Consider the following 19722-nt stretch of genomic DNA (forward strand, 5'->3'; position numbering starts at 1 on the left):
TGAGGTAACCCAGTCTCAAAAGATCAATCATGGTATGTACTCACTGATAAGTGGATATTACCCTAGAAACTTTGAATATCCAGGACATAATCCACAAATTAAATGATGTCCAAAAAGAATGGAGGAGTGGTCCCTGGTTCTGGAAAGACTCAGCGCAAGAGTATAGGGGAATTCCAGAACAGGGAAGTGGGAAGAGGTGGATGGAAGAATAGGGGGGCGGAAGAGGGCTTATGGGACTTGTGGGTAGTGGGGACCCAGAAAATGGGAAATCATTTGCACTGTAAATAAAAAAATAAAATAAAATAGGTGGAATTTTGTGAGATCAACATCCACTTCCCAGTTTAGCAGGCCATGATACTTTCTCTGAAAAACAAATAACAAGGATGCACACACAGACACATGCACGCTCATCTGAGTGGGCACATGTGTATGTCACAAAGAAATAGGTGGAAGACTAAGGATTGTAAGTATGTTAGTTGGAGGGGAAGGTGGTGGCAGAAAGAAGAAACAAGGGGAATGATGATGTCAAAATACATGAAATACTTTTGATATATTTCCTTTATGAAACTCAACTTTATATATGCAAATAAATAAAGTTAACCAAAAAGACAAATTGAGGGAAAATGCCAAAAGTCCAGAAGTGAAGGAAACCTCAGAGCTGAGCTAAGCAAAAGCCAAGTACTCTTCTGTATCTTCCAGTGGGAATATAGCCTGACAGGCTCTTGATTTAGCTCATGGAAACTCACATTGGAACTTTTCATTCCAGAATATAGGATAATTAATTTGTCATGTTAAAAACACAGATTCTAAGCATGAGAAAATTTTTAAAAGATACAATGCTTTACATTGGTTTTGCCATAAGGACCTTCCAAGTCAAAGAATCTGTTCATTAATGTTTTTTTCAAACTTTGAAACAGTTAGGCTTAGCAGCTGCAGGCAGAGGGGAAGTGTGTAGGTCTGTGTATATGTGGTGCAGGCATCTGGTTAGAATCTCAGAGGAGGTTTGTGTAGGAGGCTGAAGCACTGTGGGAGGATAGCTGTAATACTGTTGACAGTAATAAACTGCCAGGTCTTCAGCCTGCACACTGTTGATGGCGAGAGTGAAATCTGTCCCAGATCCACTTCCTGTGAAGCGATCAGGGACCCCGGTGAAACGGGTGGATGCCCTGTATATCAACAGTTTAGGAGAATGCCCTGGATTCTGTTGATACCAGGCTACAGCAGTACCCACATTCTGACTAGCCTTGCAGCTGATGGTGACCCTGTCTCCTACTGATGTGGACAGGGTTTTGTGAGACTGGGTCATCACAATGTCTCCATCAACACCTGCAATCAGAAATAGATATTGAGTATACACTTATACAATGTCATCGTGATACAAATCTTAGAATCCAAACTGTCCTTTCTAATGGCATGGCTTGCACACTATTGGCTTCCTATAGGAAATAGCTATTTCTCTACAAATGAATTACTTTTAAGATATTACAATACTTTTAAATGCCTCACCAGACAACCAGAGCAACAGGAATATGGACACCTGAGTCTGTGACTTCATCTTGATGCTCTGGGGAATTTCAGATCTCAAGGCAAAGGCCTGGTTTATAAATCATGGGTAGCTGGGCTGGCCTCTAGGGATGTATGCAAAGTAGTTATCAAATAAGGAAGTATATTGCCTGGACACAGTTGTGTGAGAGCATGCAGGGAAAATCAACAGCCAAAAGTACTATCAAAGACAGGAAGTAATCACTGGGAAAGAAGTCAACATAGAAGTTCAAGGACCAATTTAAAGCTCTGAAACCACAAGTGTGTATATGTTCTCATGACATGCTTCCATTAAAAATCAACAGATGAGTTTTACACAAATAATAGTACAACTATCCTTGGTTCAATCCCGAGGAGAAATAAATACTATACAACAACAGCAACAACAACAAAATAAACAGGGGAAGTGGAGAAGAAGAAAGAAAAGAAAGAAGTGGATGGCAAATAAGAGGGGAAAGAATGAAAAGGGTGCAGAAGAGAAGGAATATTGAGTAAGAGAAATGTGGAGGTCAGTCCCTGCAGCCATCACCGCAGGACTCACTCAGTGCCACTTCTAGTCAGTTTCTGCAGCAGGCTGACAGCCCTGCACTCCTGTTTCAGCAGCAGCATCTACATGGGTCAGGCTAGCTGTGTCCCTGTGCTGTGTTTCCAGACTACCAAGGAGACAGCATTCAGAGTTCTTGGATAAGTTCTTGTGAGGAGCTGGCTATAATCTAATCCATCGCTAGGTTTTCTGTAGGCACATCGAGAACAATGAGCAGCTTTGCTAAGGAAGAGTTTGACTGCCATGTTCTTGATGAAGGCTATATTTACTGCTAAGGACATTCTAGACCCAAAAATCAATGAAGTCTCTTCCTCTGATGATAAGGATGCTTTCTATGCTCCAAACCTGTCAGCCATTCTAAAGAAGCATCTGCGGTGGCTAAAGCTCTTACCCATGTTACTTCCTTTAATGTAGTAAAGTGTAACAACAGGAGAGCTGTAGTGAGCACCGGAGTGGCTATTGGGGCAAGATTTGACTGTGTGAGCAAGACTGAAATACAGTTGGGGCAGGACCTTGAGGTACCTCCAGGGAGGATTATCTATGCAATTCCTTGTAACCAAGTGTCTTCAATCAAGAATTCTGCCAGTAACAGAGTCCAGATGTTGACTTTGTGAAATTGAATTGATGAAAGTCACCAGAGCACATCCAAAGGCAAACTGGGTTTTGCTAATTGCCACTGATGGTCCCAAAGCAGTTTGTCACCCCAGTGACAAGTTTGGTGCCACATTCAAAACCAGCAGGGTTCTCTTGGAATGAGCAAAAGAGCTAAATTTTGAAACCTTCATGCAGGCAGTGTCAGATGTCCACTGTGTATTTGATATGGGAACAGAAGCTGTTTTCAGAATGTATCTGCTTGATATTGGTGGTGGCTTTCCTGGATTCGAATATATAAAGCTTAAATTTGAAGAGATCACCAGTGTTGTTAACACAGCTCTGGACAAGTACTTCCCATCAAACTCTGGAGGGAGAATCATAGCTGAGCCTGACAGATAATATGATCGGCTTTGACACTTACAGTTAACATCATTGCCAAAGAAAATATGTGGAAGGAGCAGACTGGCTCTGATGATGATAAGTCACATAAGCAAACCTTCATGGATGATGTGAATGACAAAGTTTATGGATCATTTAACTGCATTCTTTATGATCATGAACATGTGAATGTCCCGATTCAGAAGAGAACCAAACCAAATGAGAAATTACTTATCCAGCATCTGGGGATCAAAATGTGATGGCCTTGATAGGATCATTGAACAGTGCTGTATCATGTCTGAAACACATTTGGGTGATTGGATACTGTTTGAGAACATGGGTACATACACTGTTGCTGCTGTTTCTACATTCAATGAGTTGCAGAGGACAAATATCACAGACAATGTGGCAACTCATGAAGCAGATCCAGAGCCATGCCTTCCCACTGGATGTGGAGGAGCAGGATGTTTGCACTCTGCCTATGTCTTGTGCCCAGGAGAGCAAGATGCACCATTATCCTGCAGCCTCTGCTTCTGCTAGTGTCAATTTGTAGATGCCATTCTTGTAGCACTTGCCTGCAAGCATAGCTTGAATTAAGGCATTTGGTGATACGATTTAACTTAATTACTGCTACTTTGGAATGTCTTTGTGAGAGTAGGATTGGCACCAAAGCAGTATGGTAGAGTAGAAGATGGGGATCACACTTAATGTGTTTCTGTGGAAACTTTGAATATTTGTTTAATATGGATTTTTATTCCCTTTGCAGACATGATACTAACATATGCCCTCAGCTGCTCAGCAAACATGTGCAGCTTGTATGTTGGCAGAATGGGCCAAAAGCTTATGTTGCAAACCATTTTGAAAATGAAGTATCCTGAAATAATTGGGCATTGGGGAAAGTTTGCCCATAGCCTCAGTAATAGTGTCAGGGCTTGGGGCCTCCCAATGAGTTGTATCCCACTTTGGGCCTGTTGTTGGACCTCCTTTTCCTCAGGCGACTCTCCATTTCTATCTCTGCAGTTTGTTCAGACAGGAACAATTATGTCCCTCTCCTGATGTCCCTCGTGCTTTCATTCTGTTGGTGGTTGGCTCTATTAGTTTCCTCTCCCTATTATAGGGCATTTCATCTAAGGTCCCTCCATTTGAGTCCTGAGTCTTTCATCTCCCAGACCACTGGTACATTCTGGATGGTCTCCCTACTCCTACCTCCTGAGGTTACCTGTTTCCATTCTTTCTGCTGGCCCTCAGGGCTTCAGTACTTTTCCCCCACCCAATAATAGATCATGTTCCTCTCTTTCCCCCATCCCCTTTCCCACCCAGGTCCCTCTCTCTCTCTCTCCTTCATTATAACTGCTTTCTTCTCCTTCCCAAATAGGAATGAGGCATCCTCACTTGAACCCTTCAGCTTACCCTTCAGCTTACTGACCTTTTTGAGTTCTATGCACTATATCTTGGGTTTTCTGTACATTTTTTTTTTTTTTTTACTATTTTCACCTTACTAGAGAGTAAATACCATGCATGTCATTTGGAGTCTGAATTATCTAACTTGGGATGATATTTTCTAGTTCAATCCATTTTCCTGCAAAACTCGGGAAGTTTTGCTTTCACCAAGAGAATACAAGAGATAGACGAGAGAAACACAGGCATAGAAAATACCATAGATGATATTGTCATAATACTCAAAGAAAATACAAATCCTAAAAAGTTCCTAACCCAAAACATCCAGGAAACTTAGAACTCAATAAAATGATCAAACATAAGAATAATAGAAATAGGATAGAGTGAAGATTCACAGATTCAAGAGCCAGGAAACATCTTTAGCAAAATCATAGAAAAAACTGTCCATAACCTAAAGAGATGTATCATAATGTACAAGCCTACAGAACACCAAGTAAAGAAGAAAATCCTGTCACATAATAATCAAAGCACTAAATGCACAAAACAAAGAAAGAATGTTAAAAGCTTTAAGGGAAAAAGGCAAAGTAACATAAAGGAAGACCTCTCAGAATTACACCAGACTCCTCAACATAGAATCTAAAAGCCAGAGGATCGTGAACAGATGTCATACACACCCAAAGAGAACACAAATGCCACCCCAAGCTACTATACTATACCCAGCAAACCTTTCAACCACCATACATGTAGAAACCAAGATATTCCATGATAAAACTAAATTAAAAAATATATCTTTCCACTAACCCAACCCTACAAAGGATACTAGAAGGGAAAAACGTGCTTCCTCCTGTTATAGAGGACTCTGGTTTGGTTCCCAGCACCTACTTCAACTAGATCAAAAACTGTAACTCAACTCCAGCTTTGTAATATCTGATGCCCTCTTCTGACAGCTTTGATACCCCACTTTTACATATACCTACACCCCTCCACAGATACATACACACAATTTAAATTAAATAAATCTGTCACGCAAAAAACTAGTACCTCAGGCTGGCAATTTTACTCAACCTTTACCAGGTAAGGTAAAGGTTACTGAAAAACTGATGACCGGAGTTTGATTCCCAGATACTATGGAGTGAAAAGAATGAACTTCTGCAGGTTATCTTTTTATTACCTATACACACACACACACACACACACACACACACACACACACAGAGAGAGAGAGAGAGAGAGAGAGAGAGAGAGAGAGAGAGAGAGGGAGAGAGACAGACAGACAGACAGAGACAGAGACAGAGAGACAGAGAGACAGAGAGACAGAGAGAGATGTGTGCATACACACCCAACAATAAATGTATTTGTATATCATTTTTCAAATTATATGATTTCTATTTATTATCCTTCTTAATTCAAAACTTTTTATTTAATTAAACATTTTATACAGTCCAGATTTTATCACCTTCCAACCTATTCAGGTTGAACCTCTTATTACTCCCCATTCTATACCTCTTCTCCCAGTCTCCAAGAGGATGTCTCCATCTCTCAACCCCCACTCCACCAAACCTACCCACTCCCTGCAGCTTCCAGGCTCTTAAGGATTATTTGCATCTTTTCTGACTGAGTTTAAACTCTGCAGTCCTCTGTTGTATATATGTTGGGGGCATCATATCAGCTAGTGTATGCTGCCTGCTTTGTGGGTCAGTGTTTGAGAGATCTCAGAATTCCAGGTTAGTAGTGACTGATGGCCCTCCTACAGTGTCACCCTCCCCCTCAGCTTCTTCTAGCTTTTCCCTAATTCAACCACAGGAGTTCTTGTATCTGACTCTTTCAGCTTTTTGTTTGGTCTTTTGGAGGGCAGTCATGATTGGCCCTTTCTTGTGACCTAGTCTCAGTAAAAGCATCAGGAAACAGTGAATCCTAGGTGATAGGAAAGTCAAAGTTAGATATTGGGTGAGTATAGCAGAACCTGGAATAACACAGAGACCATTGAAATATACATACAAAAACCTTCCCAAGAAAGGACCTTTAGATTTTTAACTTCTAAATATAATAGTGGACATCATTTGGAGAAAGCAGAAAATCAAGGGGAATCACAAACTTGAAACCAATTACAAATGCCCTAATTATAATGATCAAGAGCCCAAGGGCATGGAAAGTCATGATGGCCACAGAGGTTGTACCCAACACTTCTCTGGAACCCCACCTGGAACCCAGAGCAGCAGCACCCATAGCAGGAGTGTGTCTGTCTCCATTTCTGAGAGCTGGAAGACAGAATGTTTCCTAGGCTACTGGCAGCTGCCCTTAAAGGAGTCTGGGCTGTTATAAATTAACTCCATGTGTAAATTACCTCAGCAGAGTGTGTACTGCTCCTCAAAGGGCAGCTCTTTCTGGTTCACCCACAGGGAGTTGGTGTCAGTAGAAAATTTACAAAAGCAACATGTGTATCTTAAAGGAGCTGGAAACCATATTTTATGGAATAATTACTCTCTAATCTTTAAAGGTGTGATGGATGAGCAATATAAATGTACTTTGTAAAGAATATAAGATATTTCAAGGACAACTTGCTCCCTCAAAATTGTCCACACCCAATGATAATGTTTTCTAAAAAGAATATGAATAAACACTTGATGAAGAAAAGTAATATAATTAATACCTAGAATACTTTTTTTATCTGATTTCTTTGTTTTGGTATGTGATGTGTCTATACGTGTTCATACTCACTTATGAGGGTAACTTACATTGCTGTAATGCAGGAGTGGAGATCAGAGAACAACCATTTGTGTGGCTGTTGCCTTCCACCTTTTACACCACAATAATATTTTTTGTTTCAGTCCCTTCTTCAGGATACAGTGGTGAGATTCCTCCCTGTGGAGCAGTCAACATGGCAGCACCAAGACATCTCCTCAGTTTATAGCATTTCCGCGATGCTTGCCCTACCTGCCTCAGCATGAGCTACCCCTCAAGAATGGTCCATGATGTTACTCTTTCCTACCTCAGCCTACTGCTGTCAAGGGGAGCTTTCCACAATGGCAAGACCTCTATACTTCCTCAGCCTACAGCCTAGGTAAAACACCACTATAGGAGCTCTACACAGTGGCAATACTTTCTTTCCAGCCTTCTCCCTGCCAGCATCCCCACAGAGATGGCACTTTTTCAAAAACCAGCAGCAGCCTAACACATGGTTCAGATTAATGAAAAAAGAAGTGTGAAAAAGAGCCACCAATCCCTGAAAAGAAAAGACTACCAATTCTTGAGGACCAACAAGCTCATTACTTAAAATCCCACCAATCCTCAATCTGGATATCTCTGCCATGATAAGTTCTACTCCAGAGAAGTCCTATATAAGGTCTGCCATTTATCCAATTCCCTGTTTCCCACACCTAGGAGCAGAGGGAAGCCATTACTGGATTTATCCCTTCATATCCTTATGTACAGAGCCATATTGGGGCAGTCATGCACATGGTTGGAGTTTGACTTTGGTCAAGGACTATTCCTGGCTTTGGGCATGAATCTGCCCTTAGGACATAATAGGGAACCAGGTTAAAGCAGGAATTTTTATCTTTGGGTGGAGTGCTAAGAGGGTACTTGACTATGGTCAAGGTTAACTACTCCCAGATAGCCAGGATCCTGTTCCACCTAGGGTGGAGTGCTCGTAGTAAAGGTTAAGTTCATTGTTACTTCAGGTCTAGGAATTCCTGAATTAAGCAGGTGACCCACCCAGCTGCCAGAACAGTCAAGACAAGGACCTCCAAGAGAAGCTAGACAACTTCCACCGGAACTCAGCCAGGAGTCTTGGGGGAAGGATTTGCCCAAACTGTTAAAAGGTCTGGCGCCATTAAAGTTTCCGGCCTCGATCAGTGAAACTTTGTCCTGGCCCTTATTTCTTTTCGCACCTTCCTTATCCATCCCTCAGCTTCTGTTCCAGAAACCCACTTCGTAATAGCAGCAGGCAGCTATGGAACCCAACATCCTTAACCCTCCAATAACTCTTTTTCAGGAGATTTTCTGCTGATGTGACTCTCCAGAAAAAGTCAAGAAGAAATGAAACAATGAAGAGAAAAAGAAAGGAGCATGGCTGGGGCTCCTGAGCTCTTCAGCTCAGCTGGAAAAACTCACTCTGGGAGCTGCAATACCTCTGTTGAAGAGGCTTCCTCTTAGAGCTATTTGGTTCCTGAACTCCCACGTCTCAGGATGCCCTTTCATCTACCTCAGAGCTGTAAGGTTCCTGAGTTCACATCATCTCATGATACCCTTCCACTGGAATACATTCTTACCTCAGAGCTGTATATTCCATAGTCTTCCAAAACTCAGTACACCCTTCCATCTGAATGGAAACACTTATACCCAGAAAAAACAGCATCCATAGCAGGAGAGCAGCTGAACCTGTCCCTGAAAACTGGACCAGAAGCTCCATTTCAGGTCACATAGAAGAGGCTTTGAAGATGCTTTGAACATCCTGGGTCTTTGCCTAATGATTCAACACGCAAAGCAGCTCAATAAAGCTCATCCTCAAAGGAAAACAAGCTTTCATCTCAGTGGCAGTTGGAGTTGGCAAAACCAATCACAGAGCAGTTCAAGCACATCATAAGGGATCATATGACTTCTCAATTAAATATTCATCTTATTTATTTATAAAACTTTTGTATAATACATTTGAATCATATTTCCCTTCCCCCCAACTCCTATCAGATTCTACAAACCTCTGAACCCATCAACTTTATATTATTTTTCATAATTTATTTGCATACATTTTATATCCTTATCACAGTCCCCCTCCTTCCTCTCCTACCAGTTCCACATTTATACCAACCCATGCTGGGACATTACCAAGAAAATAAACATAAACAAACCAAATAACCCAATTGGAAATGGAATAAAGAGCTAAACAGGGAATTCTCAACAGAATGAGTCTCAAATGGCAGAGAAGCACTTCAACAAATATTCATCATCTTTAGTCACCAGGAAAATGAAAAGCAAATTGACTCTGAGATTTTAGCTTACACCTTTTAGAAAGGTTAAAATCAAGACTTAAGCAAAAGTGAACAGCACATGCTAGCAAGGATATGGAGAAGTAGGAACACTCCTCCATTGTTGGTGGGAATGCAAACTTGTAAAACCACATTGAAATTCAATTTGGTAGTTTATTAGAAAATGGAGAATAGCTCTACCCCAGGACCCAGTTATACCACTCCTGAGCATATCCCCAAAAGATGCTCCACCATACCATAAGGACACATACTCATCTATGTCCACAGTAGATTTAATAGCCAGAAACTGGAAACAACCAAGATGTCCCACAGCTGAAGAATGTACAAAAATAATGAGGTACATCTATAAATTAGAATACTGATCAGCTATAAAAAACAAAGATATGATGAAATTTGCTGGCAAATGTATGGAAATAGAGAATATCTTCCTGAGTGAGGTGACTCAGACCTAGAAAGATATGCATGATCTGTCCCAAGTTTACATTCTTTAACCATATTTATCTCTCTCTCTTCCCTCTCTCTATCTCCAAATCTCATAAAAACATGAAAATAAATTTTAAATACAGTAATACAAAAAGAAATAGTCTTTAGATGTTCTGTTGCAAAGAATATGAGAATTTTATGAACACATTGAAATATCAACAATATCAAAGTTTTCAAGAAACTTTTCTTGCTAAGAATCATATTGTGATTCTTAGCATAAAGAGATATTATTGGATTTTATACAATACTGAAAGGGTATGGCTTCTTTTATTTTAAAAGGGGAATTTACACCATTAAGTAGCATTCAAGACAAATCTATAAAGGTCCTCAGGAGCGCAGATCAAGAGAGACATAAGCAGGGAACAGAAATCATTGTAGATAAGCAGTCACCCCTTTACACTAATCCAAAAACAAATGCTGAGCCAACAAGATACTCTGAAAACAGAAGACCTGTCCCACAGGGTCATGTTCAGGGTTGGGAGTATCTAATATCTCAGTCTCTACAGTCAGAAAACAAATAAAAACCCAACAGATGTTCCAACATATAACAAGGACACATGCTCCTCTATGTTCATAGCAGCCTTAATTGTAACAGCAAGAAGTTGGAAAGAACCCAGATGTCCTTCAACAGAGGAATGGATACAGAAAATGTGGTACATTTACACAATGGCATGCTACTCAACTATTTAAAAATGAGTTTATGAAATTCTTAGGCAAATGGATGAAACTAGAAAATATCATCCATAGTGAGAGAACCCATTCACAAAAGAACAAACATGGAAAGCTCAGAATATTCAAGATAAAATTCACACACCACATGAAGCTCAAGAAGAAGGAAGAACAAAGGGTGGATATTTTGGTCCTTCTTACACGGGAGAAAAAACATACCCATGGAGGAGATACAGAGACAAAGCATGAAGCAGACACTGAAGGAAAGACCATCCTGAGACTACAACACCTGGGAATCTCTCCCATATACAGTTGACAAACCCAGACACTATCATTGATGCCAAGAAGAACATGCTGGCAGGAGTCTATCCTGAGAGGCTGTGACAGAGCCTGACAAACACAGAGGTGTATGCTCTCAGCCAACCATTGGACCAAGCATAGGGTCACCAATAGAGGAGTTAGAGCAAGGACTGAAGGAGCTGAAGGAGTTTGTAGCCCCATAGGAGGAACAAAAACATCAATCAGAGCTCCCATGGATGAAACCACCAACCAAAGTGTGCACTATGAGTGACCCATGGCTCCAGATATATATGTAGCAAAGGATGACTTGTTGGGTGTCAATGACAGGAAATGCCCTTGGTTCTGTGACAGATTGATGCCCGAGTATAGGGGAATGTAAGGGCAGGAGTTGGTGGGTGGGTGGGTGAGTGGGTAGGTGGAAGGAAAACCCCCATAGAAGCAGGGGGAATGGAAATGGGATAAGGGGTTTTTGGAGCAGAAATCAGGAAAGAGGATAACATTTTGAATTTAAAGAAAGAAAATATCTAATGATTTTTTTTAAGTCCAGAGAATAAAAAAAAAATTGATGAGTTCATATATAAAAAAGATATCCACTATGTAAGTGTTCCTTGTTTCCAAAAGTTCCATAGGAAATCCCTGACTCTGAGACTGCACCTAGACTTGGATTCTCTAGGCTAAGGGAAGAGGAGGGCTCCTCCTGTGATATGTCTAGGTAATTCTCATTGACAAACAACCCTACAGTACTTGTAGGTTTTAGAGAAAAGATGCCTGATTGATCTTTAAAAGTGCTGGTAATCTTGCAATGAGATCTGAGCAGGTGGATATTTGTTAGTTCTAAGTTAACATTCACAAAGCACAATGAGGCAGAAGTGAGTGTGGCATTATTGACGTCTAAAGGCTTGAGATGGCTTGGGAGGATATAAGTCAGGTAAGTATAGCATTCATAGGCATGCAATGGTGTTCCCGGTGCAAGTCTTGAATGGCAGATTAGATATGGCTCAGAAAAGATGTTGAAGGTTACGTGGGAGTGCACAGTGTGTGGATATGTAAGCAAGAATAGTCCTGGCAGAAGCCTAGACATTGCTTGCTGCACAGGTATGGGTGACCAACCAAATTTGTCACAATGGATGGAAGACCAGGGCTAGGTCTGTTTTGCTGAGTAGGGTTGTAACCCAATCAGGTCAGGGAAATTCCTGGGATTAACCTGTGGGAAAGGGTGTGGGAGATCTGGCTGATTATAGAAGTTTTGTATTTTATTTTCACACAATTTTAGGAACTGTAAAATTCCCTTCTTAATTTACACCTTAAACAAACTACTATTCACTGTAAGGATGACTATTTTCTGTGACACTGTGTGCTTCATATGCATTCTATAGTTATTGATATCCATCTTCATTACATTATGGTAATACAGAATGCACAATATTAATTTACTTTTCCTATCATTGTTGAGAATTCTTCATGTCCTAATACATGGTAGAATTTGAGGAAAATTCCAAGAGCTACTGAGAAGAAAGGGTATTCTTACTGGACATTTCTTGAATTTCTGCTAAGTCCATTTGATTTATGGTTTCATTTAATTATAGTCTTCCTATGTTTGACTTTATTTAGATATTTTTATTAATTGATTATTTCATTTATTTACATCTTAAATGTTATTCCCCTTCCCAGTCCCACCTGGAAGTGTTCTTCCCAATTCTCCCTCTCCTTCACCTTTGAAAGGGTACCCCATCCCCAGCATTCTACATTTCTGGAGTAAAAGTCTCTGCAAGATTAGGTGTACCCTCTCCCACTGAGGCCAGACAACTCAGTCTTCTGCTACATGTGTTGGGAGCCTTGGACCAGATTCTGTATGCTCTTTGGTTTGTGTTTTAGGATTTGTGAATTCCCAGGGATTCAGGTTAGTTGACACTGTTGGTCTTCCTATGGTGTTGCCATCTATCTTAGATAAGGTTTCCATTGCTGTTAATAGACACCATGATAAAGTCAATGCTTACAAAGAACAACATTTCATAGGGAATAGTTTACAGATTTAGATGCTCAGTCCATGATCATCAAGGCAGGGGGCATAGCACTGGATTGGCTTAGAGTATTATACCTTGCTCCAAAGGCAAACAGGAGAAGACTGTTTCCAGGCAGTTAGGAGGAGGGTCTCAAACAAATCCCAACCTCACAGTAACACACATCTTCCAACAAGGCCATACCTCGTAATAATACCATTCCTGTTTTTAAGCATATTCAAACCACCACACCATTCTATTTATTTATTCGAATCCTTCCCCTAACTCTTCTATAGGGCTGCTCAATCTCAGTCCAATGCTTAGCTGTAAGTATCTACATTGTAAGTATCTCAGTCAGCAGCTAGTAGAACTTCCCAGAGGGCAGCAATACTACACTCTTGTCTGCAAACATAATATAGGATCAGTAATAGTGACAAGGTTTCATGTCTACCTGTGGGATGGATTACAAGTAAGGTTGGTCATTGGTTAGTCATGACTTCATTCTGCTCCATTTTTGTTCCTGCATTTCTGTAGACAGGAACAATTCTGCCCTTCTTTTCCCTTCCTCGTCCTCCAATGAAGATCACATAGGAGACTAAGAAGGTGATACAAGTCCATGTAGCAGTCTGTGTTGGTGCTACTGTCTGCAGACTCCCCAGCTGTTTCTTCAAGAAGTCCCTGAGTTCACAGAAGGTGGGTGAAGCAGGTCCCTGGGGTGTTTTTGTTCAAACTTGTGTCTGGTTTAAATAAGTATATATATATACTTATATATATATACTTTATATATATATATATACTTATTATATATATACTTATTATATATATACATATATATGTATATATATAAAGAGAGGCATTTCACTTTTGTTTCTGACTGGATTTGGGGACATAAATATGTTCTGCATGTATCAGTTATAGAGTATTGAATTATAAGTTATTGGATATGATTAAAATTTTATAACATTGATAACAGAAAGTTAGCTTAAAAATTGTAACTTAGATTTGGAGACATTCTAAAGAACAGGTGACATGAGCCAACCCAATAAACAGGTCTCTAAAGATACTTCGAAATTGAGATAATATTTATCTAATTCTTATCCCAGAAACTAGACTTATAAAAGATAGAATTTAAAAAAATGTCTCTTTACTGATGCATTAAAAGCTACACTGTCATACATTCATAAGTAAGAAATGGCAGTCAAACTTTGAATGTGAAAGTAATGCTCTTGATATTAAATTTAAGAAAATAGATTGTTTAAAACTGAATTTTGTTGTTCTAAATTATGGGCATGATCTAATATTACAAAAGAATTTTTTAAATATACTTAAACTACCTATGTTCCATTAGTTTGAGTTTACAATTCAATCACAGATCAGGATTTTAACTCATCCATATTTATAATTAAAAAAATATCAGGCAAGTGGATCAGTTATATCCTAAACAAATTGTGGTACAGAAAATTCAAATAAGAAAAGATAGTTAATTTGATTTAAATGATTTTCATAAGTTTTGAGAAAATGTTAATTTGTTAAGACCTCACCTTAAGCTTGACACAGGAGAACTTAAATGTCTGTTTAGTAGTCTCATGGGGAATACAAATCCCAATCCCCTGGACAATTAACTGATGAGGGATAAATAACTTTACAAAAAAGTCAATGTTGGCTGTTTCACAGCAGTCCTTTGGGAAAAGGGAGCATTAATATAAATTCATATTTCTTCATCTCCAAGTAAAGTTTGAACAACCTATTATGAATCTGTGGCTATGTTATTACAAAATTATTAGATAGAATCATAAAAATATTTTATAAAAAAACTTGATGAAATATTTATTCCTAAGTCCAAAGAGCAATTGTATTGGTTGTTGCAAAATACAAATATTTGGCCGATTGCATAGCAAACTTTTTAGGCAAATTTGATTATCATTATTTCAGAGACAAGTTTTTAGAATTTGCCTCTATACAAACTTTTGTAAATGTACGCATGCAGCCAATAAAAAATACATTTGCTATATTTATAAACAGCTCATGTAATGGGAGATAAGCATATATAATTAGATCATATGTTTGTTTTCTTAAATTTTTTCCTGCTTCACAAATAACTAAATTATGTGCTATAGCCAATGTTTTTAAAATGTTAAATAATCAAGCTTTTAATTTATAGACTGATAATTAAAATAGCTCATGGCTTACAATTGCTTAAAATTATATTTTTTAAAATATTACTAATTCTCAAATTTTATACAAATACAGCTTAATTTAAGAAGCTTATACAGTTTCCTGCTTTTAGGACACATAAAATCTCATACTAGTTTGTCCAGACTTCTTAATGAAGACAATTCCAGAGCAGATTTATATATCAGGCATATAATAGACTTTACACAAGAACAATTAGCCAAATATTCTCATTCTTTACATCATCAGAATAATAATAGCTTAAGACAATAATTTGATATTTCTAGAAAATATGTAAAATTATAAAAACTTGCCTTCAGTGTCCTCAATTTCTTCATGTACCATATAATAATGTTAATCTTTGAAGATTCATACCTAATCTAGATTTTTTTCAATCAAGACAAATAGATGTAACTCATATTTCTGATTTTAAAAAAATTAAAAAAATATACTTATGACTATTAACAGCTTTTCAAGCGTTCTAATTACAACTGCTATAACAGGGGAAGCAACTAAAAATAAAACTATGTTGGTTTTCTATACTAGATGGTTCAAATAAGTTTAAGACAAATATTATAACTATTACAGTCAGTCATTGAGATGTTTTATTAACAATTTAATATTGGTAATAATTAGTAATAATATTATTACTGAGATTCCTTATAATCCTCAAGGACAAGATATTGTGGAACAGGCCCATAGAACTTTAAAACAATATTTTTATAAATAAAAGAGGGGAGAATCATATCTCCATACATCACAAAAATTTTTAAATTTCAATGATAAGGACCTCTCTTGGTGTGGGGAAGAGGGCATGTTTGTGTTTTTTTCTGCAGGATGCTGAAGGAACATGCTAGCTGCCAGAGTATGCGGATGCTGAGACAAAGAATGATGGTGATTATAATCATTGAAAGTGGCTGCGGTCATCAACACTCTTGGATGCCTCCTACTAATGCTGACACTACAGACATCAGCAGACTCTACATCCCTGATGCATGGCAATTTTATTTAGGTGAAAATTGGACACATTGTAAACAAACTAGAGGGGAGAGATTGACTACTGCTGATTGCTCCCCTTCAGGGTGCCAAAATGACATATATTTAAATTTTACAGATTTCAAGTGTAGACTAGGTAGAACATGGCCTGCCCTTTTTTTTTCTTTATGACCATTGCGATTTGTCATCTTCTACCAACTGGATAGAAGAGAATGTAGGGTGCCCCTGGGGTTGCTGCAACATACATTTCCCCATTCCTTTGAACAAAGAAGATTTTTATCAACCAGCACCGTTATAATCGAGAAAAGTTCTTTAAGACAACCACAGGATTTACTTTGGTTGTTTGGGACTCTTGGGATAGCAGCTGGACTTCTCCTGTAAAAGAAGCCATGTATATGAGTAGGAAAATAAGTCTGCCTAGTAGTAAGATTTATATCTGGCGCTCTCTTGTTCAAGTACAATCTGCTATCTATTGTAATAGTTTAAATACAGAACGAGAGCTTAATAGCCAGCTCTCTGTCTCTCCTGCTACTCATCCATTTTCTTGGATTTCCCTCTTGAGGGAAGAGCTAATGTTGGCCAATGTTTCAGGATTGGGAAACCTCTCCTCATGCTTTTTGTATGCTATGTTGGGCTGTCCACCCTTCGTAGCTCTCCCCTCTTCTTTTGCATTAAATTCTACAACAGTAAAATCAATAAAGACATCTACCATTCCTGAGGTTAAACTTTGTTGGCCATTTCCCAAATTTCCTTTTTGTTATTTAGACTCTGGAAAAGGAAGATGCACTATTACTCAGTTTCCATCTTCTGATATTTTTATACCAAGAGGATATTTTTTTGGTGCACTTGCACCCTCACTAAATACTAAATTAGAGATTCCCTCCATGTTGTGCCTCCCTGTTACCTTGTTTCCTCAACTAACTTTTCATACTCCTGCAGAATTTTTGATGTTTTCTGAACATTTCAGAAGAGGGACAAGTACATTATTTTGGTCCTTTGTAATCGGCTTTTCCCTGACCTCCTCCTTTTCCCTGTGCCAATCCTCGGCTGCTGGAATGGCAGGTGGATCATTGGGACATTCCATTGTAGTCACCAATAAGTTAGCTAAACAATTTCAATTAGATATAGAGGCTTCTGCTAAATCTCTGGCTTTGCTGCAAAGGCAAATAACCTCACTTGCAGAAGTTACCTTGCAGAATTGCCTCAGATCTTCTCACAGCAGAGAAGGGTGGAACCTGCTTTTTTCTTAAGGAAGAATGTTTTTATTATGGTAATGAATCCGGCCTGATAGAATTACAGGTGCATAAACTTCAAAAGCTGAGTAAGGATCTATAGAGACAGAAATTTGCTAGAGCTGCCACTGATTGGTGGGAATCCTCCATGTTTTTCCTCCTGATGCCCAATGTTGGGCCCTTGCTTTGTGGGCTTTTGATAGCTATTTTAGGACCCTTTATTTTAAATCAATTTATAGGATTCATAAGGCAACAGGCTGACTCCGTGGCATTCACAACCATACAGATACATTATCATCAACTTGATTTGGCTGACAGAGGCCTGGCTGAGCCATGTGATGACATCGCCCCCACAGGTGATGCTTAGAACCTAAGAACTATGCACACTGGTTCAGCACAGTGTGAACTCAGTGTGGGCATCTGCAATGTGTGTAAAGCAAAGCATTGCAGGGAGTGAACCAATTGTCTGCTTCTGAGTCCCCAGTGAAGCATACCTGATTTGCATAGGGGTTGGTGTGGGTCCTCAGACTACTCTACATTATGTGGGGGTCTCCCACAAAGACAGGCTCTGCCTCTCCTCTCCAAAAGACACCAAGAGACGCCTAAGACGTGGGAATAACAATCCTCTGTTCCCCACAAGAGGGACTGGGTCATCCTTCCACTCTCTTGGTTAATGCCAACTCGTGTATCAAGGAGACCTATAGACGTCTGCTTTCTCGCCAGCCACACAAAAATTAAATTAAAAGGAAGCAGATGCCAGGAGCCAAACTGACCTTACTTTATGTTTAGAGTCCATTTTAAAGATAAGCTTAGGTTTTGACTTCTCCTCAGCTACAGACCTTGGAGAAGTCAGATGGTCACTGTGTCCTCCCAGAAGAAGAAAATATCTTACAGCTGCCAGAGATTCACCTTGGCAGAATGCCCGGGCTACATGGAATTTCCACTTGCTTTACTTCTTCCCCTGCCTGTATAAATTCCCTAAGAAAATACAGTTTGGGGGGCCTTAAACAAAATTGGTCTTGGCCTCATTCTTTGTGCCTCCTGTCTCTATTTCTCTGCCCTTCTCTCCTAGGGTCCCCTGTCAAAAACCCCCAGAGGCCAGGGCAGGCATGCACATGTGCACAAGCAGACATGTGTATGTCACATAGAAATAGGTGGAAGACTAGGGATTGGAAGTATGTTAGTTGGAGGGGAAGGTGGTCAAAGAAAGAATAAAAAAGGGGAAACACATTGTCAAAATACATGAAAAAATTTATATATTTGCTTTATGAAACTCAACTTTATATATGCAAATAAATAAAGTTAACCAAAAGGACAACCTGAGGGAAATTGCCAGGAGTACAAAAATGAGGTAGACCTCTCAGAGTTCTCTTCTGTATCTTCCAGTGGGAATATGCATCTTAATTTAGCTCATGGAGACTCACATTGGAACTTTTCATTCCAGAATATAGGATAATTAATTTGCCATATTTAATACACAGAATCTAAGTGTGAGAAATTAAAAAAGATACAAATGTCTTTACATCATTTTTGCCATAAGGACTTTCCATGTCAGAGGATCTGCTAATTAATTTCCTACAAAATTTGACAACAGGTAGGCATAGGACCTGCAGGCAGAAGGGAAAATGTGTAGGTCTGGGGATGTGTGGTACAGGCAGCTGGTTAGAATCTCAGAGGAGGTTTGTGTAGGAGGCTGAAGCACTGTGGGAAAATAGCTGCTATTCTGCTGACAGTAGTAAACTGCCATGTCTTCAGCCTGCACACTGCTGATGGTCAGCGTGAAATCTATTCCAGATCCACTTCCTGTGAATCGATCAGGGACCCCAGTGAGCCGGTTGGATGCCTTGTAGATAAGCACTTTAGGAGACTGCCCTGGCTTCTGTTGGTACCAGTTTACATTACTATTCAATTATGACTGGCCTTGCAGTTCATGGTGATGCTTTCTCCTACTGATGTGGACATGGATTTGTGAGACTGGGTCATTATAATGTCTCCATCAACACCTGCAATCAGAAATAGAGAATGAGTACACACTTAGACACACAAAGACTTCATAATACAAATCTTAGAATCCAAAATGTCTTTTCTCATATGATTATGTGCACACTATTTGCTTCCTATAGAAAATAGCTATTTCTCTAAAAATGAATTACTTTTAAGATGTGATAATACTTTTAAATGTCTCACCAGACAACCAAAACAACACAAATATGAAGACCTGAGTCTGTGACTCCATCTTGATGTCCATACTGTTCTGAGGCATTTCAGATCACACTGCAAAGGCCTAGTTTATAAATCATGGGGAGCTGGGCTGGACTCTAGGGATCTATGCAAAGCAGTGATCAAATAAGGTAAAGTAAATTGGCTGGACACAGCTGTGTGAGAGCATTCAGGTCAAATCAACAGCCAAAAAGTACTATCAAAGACAG

The 19722-nt window shown here is 39.3% G+C and overlaps 1 pseudogene and 1 gene segment (V, D, J or C); one reads left to right on the forward strand and one right to left on the reverse strand.

The window, feature by feature from the left end:
* Positions 1-901: 901 nt before the first annotated feature.
* On the reverse strand, positions 902-1597 carry LOC127678010 (immunoglobulin kappa chain variable 6-17-like). The segment is given in 2 exon segments: positions 902-1326; positions 1507-1597. Coding segments are annotated over 2 exon segments (474 nt in total).
* A 698-nt stretch (positions 1598-2295) lies between these two features.
* Positions 2296-3611, forward strand: LOC127677129 (ornithine decarboxylase-like; annotated as a pseudogene).
* Positions 3612-19722: the final 16111 nt, after the last annotated feature.

This window comes from Apodemus sylvaticus, chromosome 2, assembly GCF_947179515.1.
Source record: "Apodemus sylvaticus chromosome 2, mApoSyl1.1, whole genome shotgun sequence".
In the NCBI taxonomy this organism is placed as follows: domain Eukaryota; kingdom Metazoa; phylum Chordata; class Mammalia; order Rodentia; family Muridae; genus Apodemus; species Apodemus sylvaticus.